Source organism: Oryzias latipes, chromosome 5 (genome assembly GCF_053564925.1).
Source record: "Oryzias latipes strain Hd-rR chromosome 5, Olatipes_Hd-rR_3.1".
NCBI classification, from domain to species: Eukaryota; Metazoa; Chordata; class Actinopteri; order Beloniformes; family Adrianichthyidae; genus Oryzias; species Oryzias latipes.
In genome coordinates this window covers 22,741,556-22,758,483 of record NC_136241.1, presented here as the reverse complement: position 1 = coordinate 22,758,483, position 16,928 = coordinate 22,741,556, and the positions used below count along the sequence as shown (strand labels likewise).

Below are 16,928 nucleotides of genomic sequence, written 5' to 3'. Positions count from 1 at the left end.
GAGATGCAGTTCCAACAATGACCACTGGGGTCTGCTTGCTAGAAGGGAGCAATTCTCCATCGACTCTGAGTCTGGTCCTAAAAATCAAAAATTAACCCAAAAAGAAATCAATTAGCAGTCTAGCTTTAAGGATCGAAAATTAGAAATGTTTTTAAATGTTTATTGTTTAAACATTTAATTTACTGTTAATTATTACATGTGTCTGGAGGAATGTTTTTAAAAAAATCATCTGTTTTGATTTTATTACAGTTCAAATTTGCACAGACTTTGAGGTTTGGTCATTGGACTGAGATGAGATGGGGTTAGGTTGAAAGGAATTTATTAAATCAACTTGCTCCCATCCCAGAGGTGATGAAATTGCATGCTAAATATTGAAACCTTTTTTCAATGACTCACTGCAGTCTCAATGGAAACCAAAGAGAAGAAAAAAATCACAGCAATACAACTAAGAAGGTGGAGTTTGAAGTTTTATTGCTGACTTGTGAATTTAAGTCTACTGTTCTAACAAGAAACGCAGCTGCATTAGCAAAGAAAAACTTTGGCTTTGTAAAAAATTACTGTTAGAAAAATGTGAGTTTACTGAATATATCTTTCTACACTGTTCATTGTTTTCTTTATTCATTCATGTTTTTACCCTTTATTTTTAATTGGGGTTGGGTGTACTGAATCATTTACCATTTAATTATCGGTTTCAGTTTTTTGTTGCCACCAGTTTGTTTGGGATGCAATAATAGTGCACATCAACCTTGTAAGTAAAATTAATTCAGAGCTAATTAAGTGACCCATGCCATAACTTTCAAACCAAATTGGTGATAAAACTTTGAAGTTGTTCAAAAATAGAAAATCCACATTATAATCCAGTGCCCTATAAGTACAAATTCTGATTGATCTTATTGACCATAAATAGATTTTCTGTGGTACACAGAGCTCAAAAATATGTCAAAGTGTTTTAGTAAGATTTTGTTAAACCGGGAAGCCGCACCGCTTAAAGGATTGTTGGAGAAACATGGGTACGGTAGTCAGGAACCTAAATAAGTGATACGCACTGTCCCTCAACTATCATTGAATGAGTTAAATAAGGTTTGAGTTGGTTTGATTTGCTTTTTTATCTTTACTCCTTACTTACTTTTTACTTTGCAGTTACTTTTTAAAATTGAACATTTTTATTTGTGATTAACCAGAGAGCCACAATGGTGTGGCTCCAGAGCCTCATGTCACAGACTTCTTACCAAGACATTTATTGACTTCTAGGAGACTTAAGTGAAAATAAAACACAAAATTATTCTCCTAAAGGGTAACACTGAAATCAAATACTGGAGATACAAAGGCATAATGAAGTCAATTGTTAGCCTTCTTCCTATTATGTAGCCGACTGAATGAATGGTGAGGCCTATCTTACTGATGAAGGCCACCACCAGCTCCCCTCATTCCAGCTGACGAGTTAAATCTGTCCCTTAAAAAAGGGCAAAGAGATTTTAAAGACATTTCTGGCGACACTTCAGAGTCTGCCTTCAAGGGCACAAGTGGCTTGATTGAATTTAAATTCGAATTCAAAGTTTTTCTGTAGAATGAAACTCTTACTTTGCTATTCACTCTGAATGCCATAAACCTCTAAGTTTAAATAAAAAAAACAGAAGAAAAAAGAGACATAAGGATATTTATAGGATTTATATTATATTATATTTAAGCCCCAGTGATTGTTTCACAATACAGGATTATTACATACAGTATAACTTTGCATAATGTTCCTTATACTTTATTTGAAACACTATCAAAATGTTACTAATGTGTCTGGGAAAATCTTATCTTTTGTTTGTAATGAGGTTTGTCTTGCAGTTTCTGGTGGATGCATCGTCAGATGGACCCTCTGGAACCCTCCAATGTCAGGAACTGGTGGAGCAGGAAAACTGAGTAAAACACAAAACGTGACAAAAACTCAGAAAATATTGGTAAAATCAAATATGCAATCCCCAAACCCGGTCTGTCACAGCTGTAAGTGATTGCTGGGAACCATTTGCTGCATTAGATTTAGATGTAAAAACTTGCACATTTTTACGACAGGATAAAGATTAGCAGACTATTCCTGCTGTGACAGAACTGGACAGTGCTGGATCGGTACACACCTCTTGTAGTAAAACTGACAGATTTTTATAGACTATTTACAGATTATGGCTGGAAATTCACCATCGACTGAGGTTCCTTGTTCTTCATCACATGATCTTGCTTGTAAGCAGTCTGCAGCTGTTCTATAAATATTGGATCACTGAACAATGCTTTAATTCATCTTTTCCAGTTGCTAGAAAATGAGTTGTATGAAATCCATCTTTGAAGGCAAACAAGACAGCATGAATGATGGGAATGAGCCTCACAAACTAAAGATGGAGACGGAAATTGCTATAACATGCAAACTCCCTTGTGCTATCTTAGATGACCCCACCCTTAATTTGATGTGTTCTCCCTACCATGACAAAAGTGGATAAAGGTGGAAAGATTTCATGCAATCCATGGACACCAGTGAAGATCACAAATCATTGAAGAAAAAAGGTTCAGAGCACTGTCTAGTGGGTCTAGATGACCCAATTCCCAATGTTAAAGATCCTTGGATAGCACAAGGATTAAATGGTCGAATGTAAAGCCCAACTTTGATGAAAATCTTGTTTTTGGTGTTTTTAACCTGTTATTGTGTAATTCTTCTCATTATGGAGGACACATATAAAGGAAAATTGAGCTTACAATTTGTTAAGAATAGTTAGAAACTCCCTTTTAACTTTTTATTACACTACTTCATTCATTAAGCACGTATTATCATCTCAAAATGATATTACATTTGAAGACAGCACAGTAAACTATTTTCTCACACGTTTCTTCCCACACTCCCTTTTTCTTGTGTGTGTGGGCTCTCGGCCTTGGAGCACCTCGCCTGCAACAACCTGTGGGCGTGATTTTCACATCATTGTCCAGTGTATGATCTTCTGAATATGCAAATTCAGGGTTCTTATACCAAGGCCATCTTCCTGAGCCTCGGAGATCAGACTTTGAATGCATCATGTTCATCTGTCTGTCTACAAAATGTCTGTGCTGTTTGTACAAAGTAAAACTTCCTCAAAAAGACAAGTATTTGTCTCTGAGTCATTATCAATTTGTTTCTGTGTGCAGGAAGCTGTGGGTAGGAACCTAAACTTTCCTATTTAGAAAAAACAGTTTCCTCACACAATTGCACTTCTGAGTATTTAATTAAACTATTCAAATCTTGAATGCCATTGGAAAAAGCTTGTAGCTGTAACAGGCAGTAAAAGCTACAATCGGCAGGCTCCCTTCTCCGCTCCATTCTGATGCCTCCACTTATAGATGATTAGATCCATGTACGTCTTCCATGTTCATACAAAATATGTCCTAGAAAAGGACACAGGTTTTTAAATTTTGGCTAAAAAGGGCATCATCATAATTAAAATACCACTGGGAACATTTTTACAATTGATCAAGACATGATTGGACTGGGACTTTGAAATGTTAATACTGGAGCATCACCTTAAGGTGGATGAATTTGTTGCAACTAAATATTATATCAATTTATATATATTCAAAAAGGTATTTCAGGAAATAAAAAATTGACATTGTTTATTGTGAACGCTCTAAATACAGAGATTTTAACAGATTTTGTCTCTTGTGATTCTTTGGGTTAAGAGCGGATCTGTGGTTTGTTGCTTTCTAATTGTGGGGTTTCAGAGGTTTTGCTAAACTCTGAACCTTTTGAAAGTGGCAATATCCTTCAAATATTTGTGTGGGTGTGAAAATATAGGCAGATCAGCAATGAGGCGAAAGGAAGGCCCTGCTTGGAAGCCCGGCTGGGATCTTTCTGTGTGGAATTTACATGTTTAGCTTCCTCCAACAGCCCATAAACATGAATTCTATTTTGTTTTGGTTATTCAAATCTTTCCTCATGTGTAAATGTGTGATTATGTGGCCCTGTGGCGGACTGATGACAGGTCAAGAGTATACCCTGCCTCCGCTCAACAGTCCTGTGACCTTAAAGAGCAATCAGCAGGTTTAGAAATGAATGGATGGTATGAAAATACATCATTGTGTGATCTTATATCCACTGATGGTAAAGAAAAAAAAAAAAAAGGGCCCAGTTGAAATTTTTCCTTCCTCTTCCTTCTGTGAGATCATTATCAAAAGGACATGCCAAGCTCAGACTTCTCTCCCAAACAAACTCATGTCTTACTCTGGAGCAGGTCGTGTTAAGAAAATAAGTTGGCATGGTTACTTACAAGCTATCCTGATTTTTGGATCACAATATTCTGGTTATTCACTAACTCACCCCTCAACTTGTTCCAGCTATGTCACAAAACCTGCTTTGAAATATGTGTGCGTTTGTGTGGTCGTCCATAAGCGCAGATGTATACGCAGATTTTGCAGCAAATCCATTTCTTTAAATCCTCACATTAAATAGTCCCTTGAATACTTTCAGCACTGGTTCACTCTTTTTAAATTCAAATTCGTAAGCAAATTTCATTGGCATTGGAATTTTAAAGTCACAGTGAACTGTCTGCACAAACAAAAAAAAAAAAGATAAAACATATGAATAGAAATACAAATTTGTCAAGCAATAATTTATAAAAACAAATAATTCTTTTAATGTCTTATACTCCCTGTATACAGGGATAGTGCAGCTTTTTACACTGAAGTCTCTTTTTTGTTCAGATTGCACTTTCATTCTCACTCACTGGGGGAAAGTCTTCAGACAAGGAACCAGTCTGATCAGTTTGGAGATTAGGATGGAGCCTTATTATCCTTGGGTGCTTCAGAAACACATCACAATGAAAGGTCCATGGTCAGACTTAGCATGGCTTTTTTTTCTGCAGCCCTATGTCAGCTGATACTGTTTTGATCTGTACCAAAAACTTAGTGGTACCAGAACCACTACCTACCTGCTGGTGAAGGACGCCCCCTTCTGGTTAAACAAGCACAGGTGTAGACACACTGATGTTTTTTTTAACGCTCAGCAGGATTAAAACTCTCATTTCTAGAAACTCAAACACCAACAGTTTTCAAACTCACTGTTTACTAGACTGAACTTTGGGTATTTTCACTTCTTCAAAATTACATTTATGCTTAGTCCACATACAATAACACTTGCCCCCATGTTCCTACTTCCAGTTTGTTCAGTTTTAAACTTATGGTTGGTTCCAAAGCAGAGTAGGATTTTGATCTGGCAGCTGCAATTCAGGACTAATCACTGTTACTTAATATGATTTTATATCTCTTTGGAAGCATTTTAAGTATTTTTTTAAAAATAATTTTACTTTATCTATTGTGTGTATTTCTAATTGATGTTTTTGGACAATCAGATGTCCTAATAGGGATGAATCTACTATCTACTTTCATCAAGTTATTGTCCTTCTGCCATGGACCTTTTGCCATCAAAGACATTTATTCAGAACCTTTCTAAGATATACAATCTCACCAAGTCTCCCATCTGAGGTGAAAAACATCATGAGCATAACTAGCAGAGGTGGGGAGCAGGACCTAATTCCCGCTCGTTCCTACATACTTTGCTCTGAAATGTTCTAATTGGCTTGACGCACCTCATCCAGGTAATCAGCGCCAAATAAGGCAAAGATATCTGGAGCACATTCACTGTCTGGCCTCTTAGGCCTGGAGCTGCCCACACCTTAATAAGCATCACCAAGTTCCTGTTTTGTTGGAAAAATCAAAGTCTCTTAAGCGTCCCTGTCAAAGTAAAAACTGTTTCAGAAGCCTTGCCTGAGAAAGTAAGCTCCACCCTCAGGATCACCAACGAGAACCAACAACAAACACCTGAGCTCTACTGTGTTTTTAGCTAAGACATATATATTTTGATCGTTTTAAAAGAACAGGTTTATTACTAAAATTTAGTGAAGCAGCATCAAAGAGTCGTGGTCCTCCAGAAGGTCTAAATAACTTCTGAAGATCAGATATGTGGATGAATAACAAGCAGATCTCAAAACAGATCTGACTTTCTGACAAAGACAACCATTTATGAAACTATTCTTTATTTCAAAACAAACCGTTCACAGACTTCATATCTCTTCAAAACTTCACACGTGGATCCAGCAGATGTCAAGTCCACGGGCTCCAATTCTTAGACCTGCAGGTCCAGGACTGTTTTTAGAGAGACCTTCTCTGTGGCTTTCAAACACAGCTGGGGCTCAGGAGGCAGTCTTTATGTCTGATGGTTCGAGATGTTTGAAACAAGAATCCTGCACCAGTTACTACCATGAAGTCCATCAGACGAGAGGGCCTGCTGCAGGAGAAGCTGGAGCTTTGGTCAACAGGAAATAGGGGGCTGGATCCTGGTCTTAAGGAGAGCGTTGAGTGCAGGGATGAAGGCCGTGTGCAGACCGGTGAGGAAATGTAACAGCGTCTGTTCACAAGAAGCTCCAGTTCTCTAGGACCTGTATGTAGTCTGACTGGAGCAAAAAGTGAGTTTCGGAAATGGTAGGAGATTCAGGGGCCTCATCTCTGCTCACTCTGTCATGAAAAAGAGAGCGGAGTGAATCTAGACGGCCACATGGGCAAAAGAATCCAGTCTGTTTGGTCCAGAGAGATTTCAGTGTCTTAGGTGATGTCCTTCTGTCGGGGTGGCCGGTGGATATTCCTGACCACACACTTTACCATCCACTCAATGCCTTCGTTCACTCCGTCCCTGAAGAAGCAGAGGGTTCAGTCAGAATAAAAAGCTCTAAGCATGTTTTAGATGTAAACATTGTGAAGCTTTTTGCAGGCAATTTTACACGGTATTCGATTTATGTCACAATATATGGTCACTTTGAAATCAGCTTTTTATTATAAGTCTCTGTATTTAAGTACACAAATGTGAACATTTTATGAAAATTGACTTTAGAAGAAATTACTGTTTATATAATATGGTATAGATCTTTTGATGCCAAAAAAGTGTGGGCAGCCCTGACTCATCTCCTGCTCCACAAACTCCACCATAAGTTAGAACCAAACAGTTAGAACTATCTGATGAACCTGCACTATCCAACCTTTTATTTATTTAGGTTTAAAATGAAAAATGTGCCGTTTTTTTGTTTTATTTTCTCCAACGGTTGCTCTTCATCTTTTTTTTTGTGTATTATTTTCATGAAACTTTCTTCAGCATTCTGAAGCACATTTAGTTGCTCCGATGAATCTTCCATTCACAGCACCTAAAATCCAACTCTGATCATCTTTTGATCCATTTTGAAAGCTTTCCTACTACTCTTTTATTTTGATTTTGCCGTTTTTTGCCAGAATAAAAAAAAAAAAACAGCTGTTTTCTAGGACATAGTTTCTGCAAAGTGGCAGGAGTTCAATGGAAATGAATCTCCGAGTTGTAGACTGTTGGCGAGGAGTAAAGTTACAAACTTTTTCCAGTGAAATCTTTTTGTCTGCTCCTAATTCACAATAATTTGAATAAAGAAATATAGAGAGATTCAATTTGAAACTAAAATTTTCTTTGTGCCCTCCATCATGAGAAAAATGGTACAAGAACATTTGAAAGACGCAACTTTCATTAGTCTGTCTTTCCTTTCTAAAAAAAAAAAAGAAAAGAAAAGAAAAGTGTTAACCACATTTCACATTAAATCTGTAGCTCTTATCTTCCTTTGTTTAAAACTAAGATCAGTTTAAACCTTTTTAATGCTGTTTTAGTGGCAAAAGAGTAAACATCACAAAGGGCGAATCCTGCCTAACTATGAGAACAAAGGAAATGACATCCCGCAGACACGGGGGAGGCAGCAGTGTTACCCAGTGAGGGCTGTGCACGGCTGAACCAGGCAGTCTCTCTTTCCGATCTTTGCAGCGCAGTCACTAAAAGCCGTCTTGATGTCTGGGACCGACAGGCAGTCCTGAAGAACAGACAAGGACAATATGGGAGGCCAGAATCAGAAATGTTCTGCTCCGTGTTCGAGTCTGTAGTTAGGTTAGCTGTTATAAACCTGAGTAAGAATGCCTGAAAGTAAACCCAGGAGATAAGACGGGTCGTACCGGAACATCCTGCTTGTTGGCAAGCACAAGGAGCGGGACACCTTCTAACGCCTCGCTGCAGATCATTTTCTCTGTAGGAGAAACCGGGTCAGGCTGTGGTTCTGTCAGCTGGGTTCTCCACGCAGCGTCACTCACCAAACGCCTCCTTGGATTCCGACAGACGCTCTTCGTCAGTGGAATCAATCACGTAGATGACTCCGTGGGACTCTGCGTAGTACTGCACACACAGAGCAGATAGCAGTTCAGCCTCAGGATGCAACAGAACCACAACATGAGGAGGTTCTTCTCCTGCAGAACCAGGAAGAAACATGATCCAGACACAGGAAGAAACATGATCCAGACACAGGATAAACTCACTTTGTCCCACAAAGACTGGAGCTCCTCTTGACCTCCCAGATCCCAAAACATGAGGCGAGCTTTGCCCACATCGATGGTACCAACTAGAACGGGGAAAAGGAAGACTGTCAGGCCGGACCATTCTTTCCAGACGTGGTTCCAAGAACAGGGAATAAGAATCAGAACCCAATGATCCACTTACTGTTCAGGCCTACGGTAGTAGTGATCTTGTTTAGATTCATACCCTTATAGTTCTTACTAAACTTGGTTTTGGTTTGTTCCAAGAAGGTCTGTGGAGACAGAGAAGGTGAGCGGCACAGAACCGATGGGTCCGGATAGTCAAAGTGGGTCTACGTCACACTCGTTTAGGAGAACTGCTAAAGTTGTTTAGTTTTCATAAACTCAACCCAATTGTCGGTTTCGTTTCTGACTTCTAAATCCAGAACCACTAAACGGTTCTGTTGGACCACAGGTTCCTCGCGCAGGTATAAAGGAAACTAGCCGGACAGACAGACAGAGGCTGTTACTTCTAGAACCGGTTCTGTTGTCACACCGAAACAACACTAGTAAGTATGTTTAATGTTACTATTTGATGCTTTTTCAAGAGCAAACCGGGCTTATGTACCCGGATAGAAACACGAACCGTTTTCCCGGCGTTGTCCAGGCCCAGGATTAGGACGCAGAACTCGTCCTTTCGGAACATGAATTTATACAACCCCGACAGCAGCGTGAACATCCTCGAGGCCGCGCGCGATGTCTGCTAACTTTAGCTTAAACTGGACCTCATTCAAAACCAAACCAACACCTGCGTTCATAAAAAAATAAAAATAAAACAAAGAAGAAGAAGAAGCAGAACAATCGGGACAGGGCTTTTCCCGACACGGATCCGAAGCCGTCGTTTACACCGGAACTTCTACTGTGTGTACGTGGAGCCAAAAACACGCAAAGTATTCTGGGAAGTGAAGTCAATATCCTCCTGTGGGCATGGCTGCAAAAAAAGGACGTTTCCAAGTTAACTATAGTTTCAGAAAAGTAAAGTACATTCAAACCCTTATTATTTATGGGTGTTTTTATGTTGACATTTCTAAGAAGTGCTCAATCAAAAAAGTAAAAAGAAAAATAAATAAATACATAGTTACCAAAAGATTTTAAATATGATTTCAGTGGGAGTAATTGGCCTGATTGCTAGAAAGTGTACAACAGGTTTATTAGAATTAGAAGTTAGAACCTATTCGATCCATATATGCATGTATAACCTTACTTAAAAAGTCAAAGGAACACAATCTTTAACCCTTGTGCAATCTTAGATGACCCCACCCCTACATTGACTTGTCATTCCTACCATGACTAAGGTGGATAAAGGTGAAAAGATTTCATGTAATCCATGGACACCAGTGAAGATCACAAATCATTGAAGAAAATTGGTTCAACACAGTGTCTAGTGGGTCTAGATGACCCAACTCCCAATGTTAAAGTGCCTAGGATAGCACAAGGGTTAAAACAACACCCCTCTCCTCCTCCGCGGGTGGTTTCTCACCCAAGCTCGGGTCCGGGGATCTTGAGGGTCTTGCGCAGTATCTTAGCTGTTCCTAGCACTGAGCTTTTCTGGACTGAGATGTCCGATGTCTTTCCACATATCTGTTGCAGTCACTCCACCCGTTTAGGGGTTTCTGCACTTAGTGCTCCAATTACCACAGGCACCACTGTCACCTTCACTTTCCATGCTTTCTCCAGCTCTTCTCTAAGTCCCTGGTATTTCTCCAGTTTCTCATGTTCCTTCCTCTTGATGTTACCATCACTTGGTACTGTCACATCCACAACAATGGCTTTGCTCTGTTCTTTGTCCACCACTACAATGTCTGGTTGGGTACCATCCTGTCACTCTGTATCTGGAAGTCCCGCAGGATTTTTGCTATCTCATTCTCTACCACTTTAGGAGGTGTTTCCCATTATGACTTTGGGTTTTCCTGTCCATATTTTGCACACATGTTCCAATATATTGCTCCATCCAGCCATATATATCATAAATAGGCACATTGATCGACACATGAGCAACACACAGAAGAGCATTGGTAGTACAACCAGAATTAATCCATGTATAAGGAGCTCTGGATTATAAAGTGCACTGGTGTTTATTTATTAAAAAAAGGCTTTTAAGTGCATCTTATAGTGCAGAAAGTACAGTATATTTATATTGTACTTTAATACCCTCTTAGAAGGCCTAAAAGGCTTTACAGTTACGGTGAACCATGCACACACAGTACAACACTGGCACCAACCTATAACAATGTGGGGTTCAGTGTTGTGCCCAACGACATTTTGACACATGGTTGGGCAGGCATAGTGGGAAAAAAATCTGCATTCTTCCGATTAGATTCCAACCGCTGCACTTCTGCGCCAAAGGTCCATATTTGAGCTCTATCAAATCAAACCAGTTGAATTTAAAGACCACCACCTATCACACCTATCAGAGTTGTGATGAAGTATACATGAAACTAATAACATCAAACTAGAAAGGCCTCTGAAACATGCCTCCAGCAGCTTTGGAAAAAAAAAGCAACATTCGGTATTTCCTGGTTTGAAGCAACACCAGGAATGGGATGAATTATTGTGTTAAGCCATATCTCCAAGAGATATTCAAAAAAGTTTCATATTTGCTGTTTTGGCTATATTTAGAATTAACACAATGAACGATTGGTTTTAAAAAATATTCTTTGTTACATCTCAAGCTCGCATCACAGTCAAGTTTTCCTCAGGTCAGGGTAGTGAGGGTGGTAAAAGCAGGCCAAGTGTTCAGTACTCCGGAACGGTACAAGCATGATCACATCACTTTAAGGCCAATTATTCCATGGAATTAGTGATTTGCTGTGTGTATATTCCTAATTTAACTTTAACTTTGAACACCTGCATCCATCCTTGGAGTCATGTGGATAGATAAGCTATGGAAAACTAAGTAAAAACTTCCCTGACATGTGAGCATGGGCATATGGATGCTGGAATCTCTGACACATAAATGAAACCACCCCGGTCTGCGTCTTTCCGATTCACTTTATTTTTGAAAAACGTTTAAGCACAGCATTTTTTGCTGAGAAGAAAAAGATGTACTAATACGTTTATCACCAGTCACAAGAACTCTTTGATTTCACATCTTTAATAAAATGGAATATATATATTTTTATTTTTCAACCGTAATCTTTATAACACACTCCACAAAAATAAAAATTTTCTATAGGACAATATTGAGAGACTTATTCAGAAAAATGTTGCACACAAAGCAGTCTGGCTGATTTTGCCTTTTCCTCCCTCAAGGCCATGAGCAGCACTTGCAGGAGTCGTTGTAGACAGATCCGGCCCCACACTGGGTTAGATGGGTGATTCCACCAGCACACATGTAGAAGGTGGCACGATCATCAGGATTGGGGTACAGACCATCAGGTTTGCCATTGCAGAAACCAGATCCAGGAGCGTGTGTGGTGGTTGTGGTGGTGGTTGAAGTGGTGGTTGGGGTGGTGGTGCTGGCACCAGGTTTTGGAGTGGTTGTTGAAGGCAGTGGTGGAAGTTCTGGGGATGTAGGGGGCCGAATTTTAGTTAGAGAAACTCTGCTGCATTTTCTATCACTTAGCTCTAACACTGAGTCTCTATTCTGACTCAAATTGAAAGCTAAGATGAGTCATTGCAACAAAAAAATGATTCAAAGAAGGAGTCCTTTTTTACAGAAAGCAAATGTTCATATGCAGAAAACATTCAAGAAATTAACAGAACATTCAGCAAAATACCAGTGAAATTGAGCTCTTACTTAACCTTTGCAAACCACTGAGGGTTTATGACTTACCAACATTAAGAATCTTGCGCAGATAAGACAGCAGTGGGTAGGGACCGTCACCACAGAATTTGCCTGAAAAGTCATCTAAGTCAAGGGCCCACACAAAGGCACCTCCAAAGCCCTGATCCTGCAGGTAGCGGACCTGTAAAGTGAGAAGAAAACAACTTGGGTAAGTGCCTGTTTTCACACTGTCACATACAGAGTGGATGCATGTAGCCACACCTACCTTTATGTCATAGCTCTCCTTGTTGTCAAATCCTACCCACTCGTTGTTTTTGTAGGCATAAGGGACAAGCTGGTCGGTGATCCATTCCATTGTTGCTCCATTGAGGAAATTGCAGATCTGAACAAAAAAAATGTATAGCAATTAGAGTTAAACTGTTCAGCTCTCCACGTTCCCTTTTTCCAGGTCACAAAACCTAAACTACCTCTTGAACAACTTTTTTTCCTCTCTGACTCCAACTGGTTTCTTCTGTTCAAAGGGAATTACCACTCAGTAGTCTACCATTTTCCTGCATGGCTTGTAGATTACACCAATGGATCTTCCATTTAATCTCTTTTATTTAATTTGTTCAATGTATGACTATTCAATACATTGACATTTTGGGTAATATGACCTTTTTAGACTGATCGCAACTGAAGTAGTTTAAAAATATCTTGAAATGAAAATTGACATTATCTTCAAAAATGTAAATGCAAACTGTTGCTGATCTTATTTAAAATAATGAAGTGGATAAAACAATAATAATTAAGACAAGTGTGATCATTAAATTGAATTTACTGCAAGCAAGTTACCTCATAGTAGGACCAGAATCCTGCTTCCCGCGTGTAAGGTCCAGCTGATGCGGGTCCATTAGCTGGCGCTCCAACACCAGTGTTTGAGGAAGTCAGTCTAAAGGTACGACCATAAGATGCAAAGCCCATTCGCAGCTTCTCCAGTGGTGTGCCATTATCTTTCCAGTACTTCATAGCATAGTCCTGTTACAGTGATGGCAGAGTTGAGTAAGACTCATGGGTTCAACGTCACAACATTCAGTTTGCTTTTAGTACCAATTTTCTTACAATGTTGAAGTAGATAAGATCTCCAGAGTCCTGAGATCCACGATACAGGGGGCTGTTGTGTCCAGTAAACTGCTCCCAAGTTCCATGGAAGTCATACGTCATCACATTGATGAAATCCAGAACCCTAAAAAGGAGAGGACACAAAAAAGCAGGGAGATGTTTAAAAAATGCTGATGCTTGTTGTTTAAAGTAATCTTTTACAGCACCACACTCACTTGGCAATTTCAGCGATCTCATATCCTCCATCGATGGTTCCTTTTCCCGCAGCGACAGCAGCTGTCAGCATCAGACGGGGTTTTCCGGAAGATTCGGCCTCAGCTTGAAATGCAGCGACAAGTTCCTACAACAGAAAAGGAGCTCAGTAAAATCAAAAAGACAGAATGAGTGCTGGTAAGTGAGCTCTAAACTTACCTGACAGAGAAGAGTAAACCTCTGCTTGTCCTCAGGAGGGCTTCCACGAGCACCAGGATATTCCCAGTCCAGATCCAGACCATCAAATCCATGAGTCCTCAGAAATTTAATGGTGGACTGGATGAATTTCTGACGGTTTCCTGGTGTGGACACCATGATGGCAAACCTGCAAATTAAAGGCTTTCAGAACTGAAGGAACTACAAGAGTCAAACAAGCTGCAACCATGATCTACAGTTCCAGGTGTGAGATTAGTCAGATTATAGAATATTTAGGTGGTAAAACCAATAATCATCTGAATGGAAGATGAATCAGAGCAGCTGGTCTTTGAAGACAGCAGTTTTGACTGAACAAGTCTACCTTTTTCTGTTTAGATTTAATGTATTACTCACTGTCCTGAACCAAAGTTCCATCCACCGACAGCTAGCAGAGTCTTAAGGTGAGGATTTCTGGGAACACAAAGGTAAAGGTCACAAGATGTCACTCCCACCTTTCAAAACCAGGTAAGACCAACAAAACCTGTTTCAATTTTGGTGCAGAAATAGGCTGCCTCTTACTTGTTCTTGAGGTCATTGAAGGCCTTGTAGAGGATGTCATCATTCCACTCGTAGGTGACCAGCTCGTTATTGTAGTTAATGATGGAGAAGGCATAGATGAGGGTGGTGCACAAGAAGGGGTCAACGTTATGTGGCAGGAACTTGCCATCACCAGGCCTGTACTGAGACCAGTTGGTGAAGTAGCACTCCATCCGGCTGGCAGACCCTTTGAGGAGAAAAGGAAGATCAGAAAATCACACACGCTGCAAAACTGAACAGAGTCACAGGTTTTCAATCAAAATGTGTTATAACCTACCCAGGTAGCACAACATCAGGCATAAGCCTTAAGAAAACAAAAAAAAAATACATGTTCTGAGTAAAGTCAATTTTATATAAATCATCAATTTATATTCTTATAGTTTATTTAAAAACATATAAAAGCTTTATAAGGAAGCAAACAACTCAAATTATTTCTCATTTACCTGCAAGAATTGTGAGCTTGCTCATCTTAAGATTTTTTTTTCCCAACTTGACTGAATGAACTAGATAGGGACAAAAAAAGGTGAAACAGTCGGCAACAGAAGACCGTACGGTAAAACAAAGAACAGCTCTTCTGTTCTAAACTCACCCTTGGACTTCAGATGAAAGAGTCAAAATACAGCAGGAGCTGTGGGACTTTTATACATTTGTGCAGGGGGAGGTAGGGGACCCGGCAGCCTTTGACAAATTGGCACAAGGCATGTAATGATTATTAGAACTCTTTTGATAAGATTCTGAAAAGATGCATGTAGACAATTATTGACTTTCTGCTTGAACACGCAACACTGGGTAATTTAGTAATTTAGACAGTATCGCTTATCATGACTTTCAAAAGCCAGGATGACCTTGGAGATTATCTTGTCTCTGCTTCCTTAACAACTAGTAAACAAGTTTCACTAAATATGAAAAACAAAACTTTTAGATGGCAACCTCATGTTGTAAAAATTTACCCGTGCATATTTTTGTATAATCTATTCTCCTGGGAATTGTTTCACTGTACGGCACTTTTTGCTCAAAAAAGTACAATGCAGTGGTCTGGGGTCATGTAATTACTTTAAATTTCGCTTTTAAGATTTGTACCACTCCATTTAGTTATTCACAATATCAACACAATATTGGTAGTGGAGAGAAAAACCAGATTAGTTTGCTGCCAATCACTCTGACCACAATTTCAGTTTGAACATGATGAACGCACAGCTGAAAAGAATGTCTGAACGTTGTAGTCTCAGACCTTCTGTTTTGAAAGCAACAGCGATGTGTGCATTAACTGAAAAACTTTCTTTTAATGGTTAAAATTCATTCCTAACATGAAAAATAAAATACGAGGATGTATAATTCCAAAAACGTTTCCATATGTCATCCATGCGTTAGTGAAAAGCTTATTGTTGGTCTAAAAGCCTCAAAGTCGAAGATTTTCCTTTGCATGCAGTTATTTCTGAATTTTATTTTAATGTAAAAATAATCACAATTTCCTTAATATTTTTTATGCCTAATTATAGTTTTAAACCATGGGTGACAATACTTTTTACCAAGAGGGCCTGATTTGATAAAGCGCAAATGTGTAAGAGCTAACCAATCAGGCCTACCCTTCTTTGAACTGTTTTAATGACATAAAGTGCAAATGAATGGATTTAATGAACATTTTATAACAATGGCATAGTTTTTTTTTTCTGCACATAGAACAAAAATACATGTTAATGTGTTTTTACCCAAATTTCTGTCATTTTTTTCAAACCAGTCAGATTGTCCTAGATAGCATATCTCTCCAGGCAGTCCCTTATTTCGCTGAAAAAAAAGCCAATTTCCACTTATCCTCAAAAGCAGCGGCCCTCATTTTATACTTTCCATTTTATTTACAGGCCATTTCAGAAAGTGTGACAGTATGGTCAAGTTACTGTTCAAAACAGCTTAAAATGTAATTCACCCAACCACAATCGTACACACGGTTGTTAGAAAGTGCTGGGGGCCACATATTATTGATTTTATTAAAGGTGCAAGGATACTGTTTGAAATTTGAACGTGGACGTACCTGTTTTAGACAATATCGAAATATGTTTAAGTATTTACTTAGTACTTTAGTAGTTTTCGACAGGAACAGTTTATTCTTACTTGGGTCAAAATTTGAATTACTTTTTTGGTCTAAATTCTATTTAGATACTATTAGTAAATTTTGGATATTCTATTTGTCTCTGGTCTTCATGTCAGAGTGCCACAGTTCATCATATCCAGGAAGCAGAAACCAAACAAGTGTTTGCCATATTTGCAAGGTTTTTGCAAGGTCAGATGAAGGTCCTGTGCACAAACGACTCACAGTTGCTTTTATTCTGAAAGGAAAGCTGTTTCGTAACAGCATTTAGTTTAATCATCCATCCACCTGTGCAGGTCCAGAAGCCGATTGACAGCCTTTAGAGTTTGCTATCAAGAGAGCTCTGTAATGGCAGGCTGGGAATTCATCTTCATAGGAGAGATTTAGAGGTGAAGTCATAAAGACTTATCAGTTTGATAACAGATACATGTACAGTTCCACGCAGGGGTCTGTGCCCCCCCCCCCCCCCCCCCATTCATGCTTTTGTTCTTTTCATGTTATGTCTAAATTTGTCCAATTCAACATGTATGAATTGCTTTTTTTAAGGACTCTGAACTTCCTCCTGTCACTATTTTTCAGTCTACTGGTTATCTGACTTTATGGCCTCCTTCACAGAATGGTTTG

The 16,928-nt window shown here is 39.2% G+C and overlaps 2 protein-coding genes across 2 annotated transcripts; both read right to left on the bottom strand.

Moving 5' to 3' along the window:
* Positions 1-6,018: 6,018 nt before the first annotated feature.
* arfrp1 (ADP-ribosylation factor related protein 1) lies at positions 6,019-9,293 on the bottom strand. The gene is made up of 7 exons (XM_004068920.5): positions 8,993-9,293; positions 8,552-8,639; positions 8,371-8,453; positions 8,149-8,230; positions 8,014-8,084; positions 7,774-7,874; positions 6,019-6,688 (listed from the first exon to the last, which is right to left on the bottom strand). The coding sequence occupies exons 1-7, from the start codon at positions 9,083-9,085 to the stop codon at positions 6,601-6,603; spliced, it is 606 nt and encodes a 201-aa protein (XP_004068968.1). The 5' UTR covers positions 9,086-9,293; the 3' UTR covers positions 6,019-6,600.
* Positions 9,294-11,379: 2,086 nt separating this feature from the next.
* On the bottom strand, positions 11,380-14,902 carry LOC101159095 (acidic mammalian chitinase). Its single transcript, XM_020703361.3, has 12 exons — positions 14,808-14,902; positions 14,662-14,721; positions 14,496-14,522; positions 14,201-14,405; positions 14,036-14,092; positions 13,646-13,811; positions 13,450-13,574; positions 13,235-13,358; positions 12,968-13,150; positions 12,399-12,515; positions 12,182-12,314; positions 11,380-11,910 (listed from the first exon to the last, which is right to left on the bottom strand). The coding sequence occupies exons 2-12, from the start codon at positions 14,684-14,686 to the stop codon at positions 11,654-11,656; spliced, it is 1,419 nt and encodes a 472-aa protein (XP_020559020.2). The 5' UTR covers positions 14,687-14,721; positions 14,808-14,902; the 3' UTR covers positions 11,380-11,653.
* Between the last annotated feature and the right edge of the window lie 2,026 nt (positions 14,903-16,928).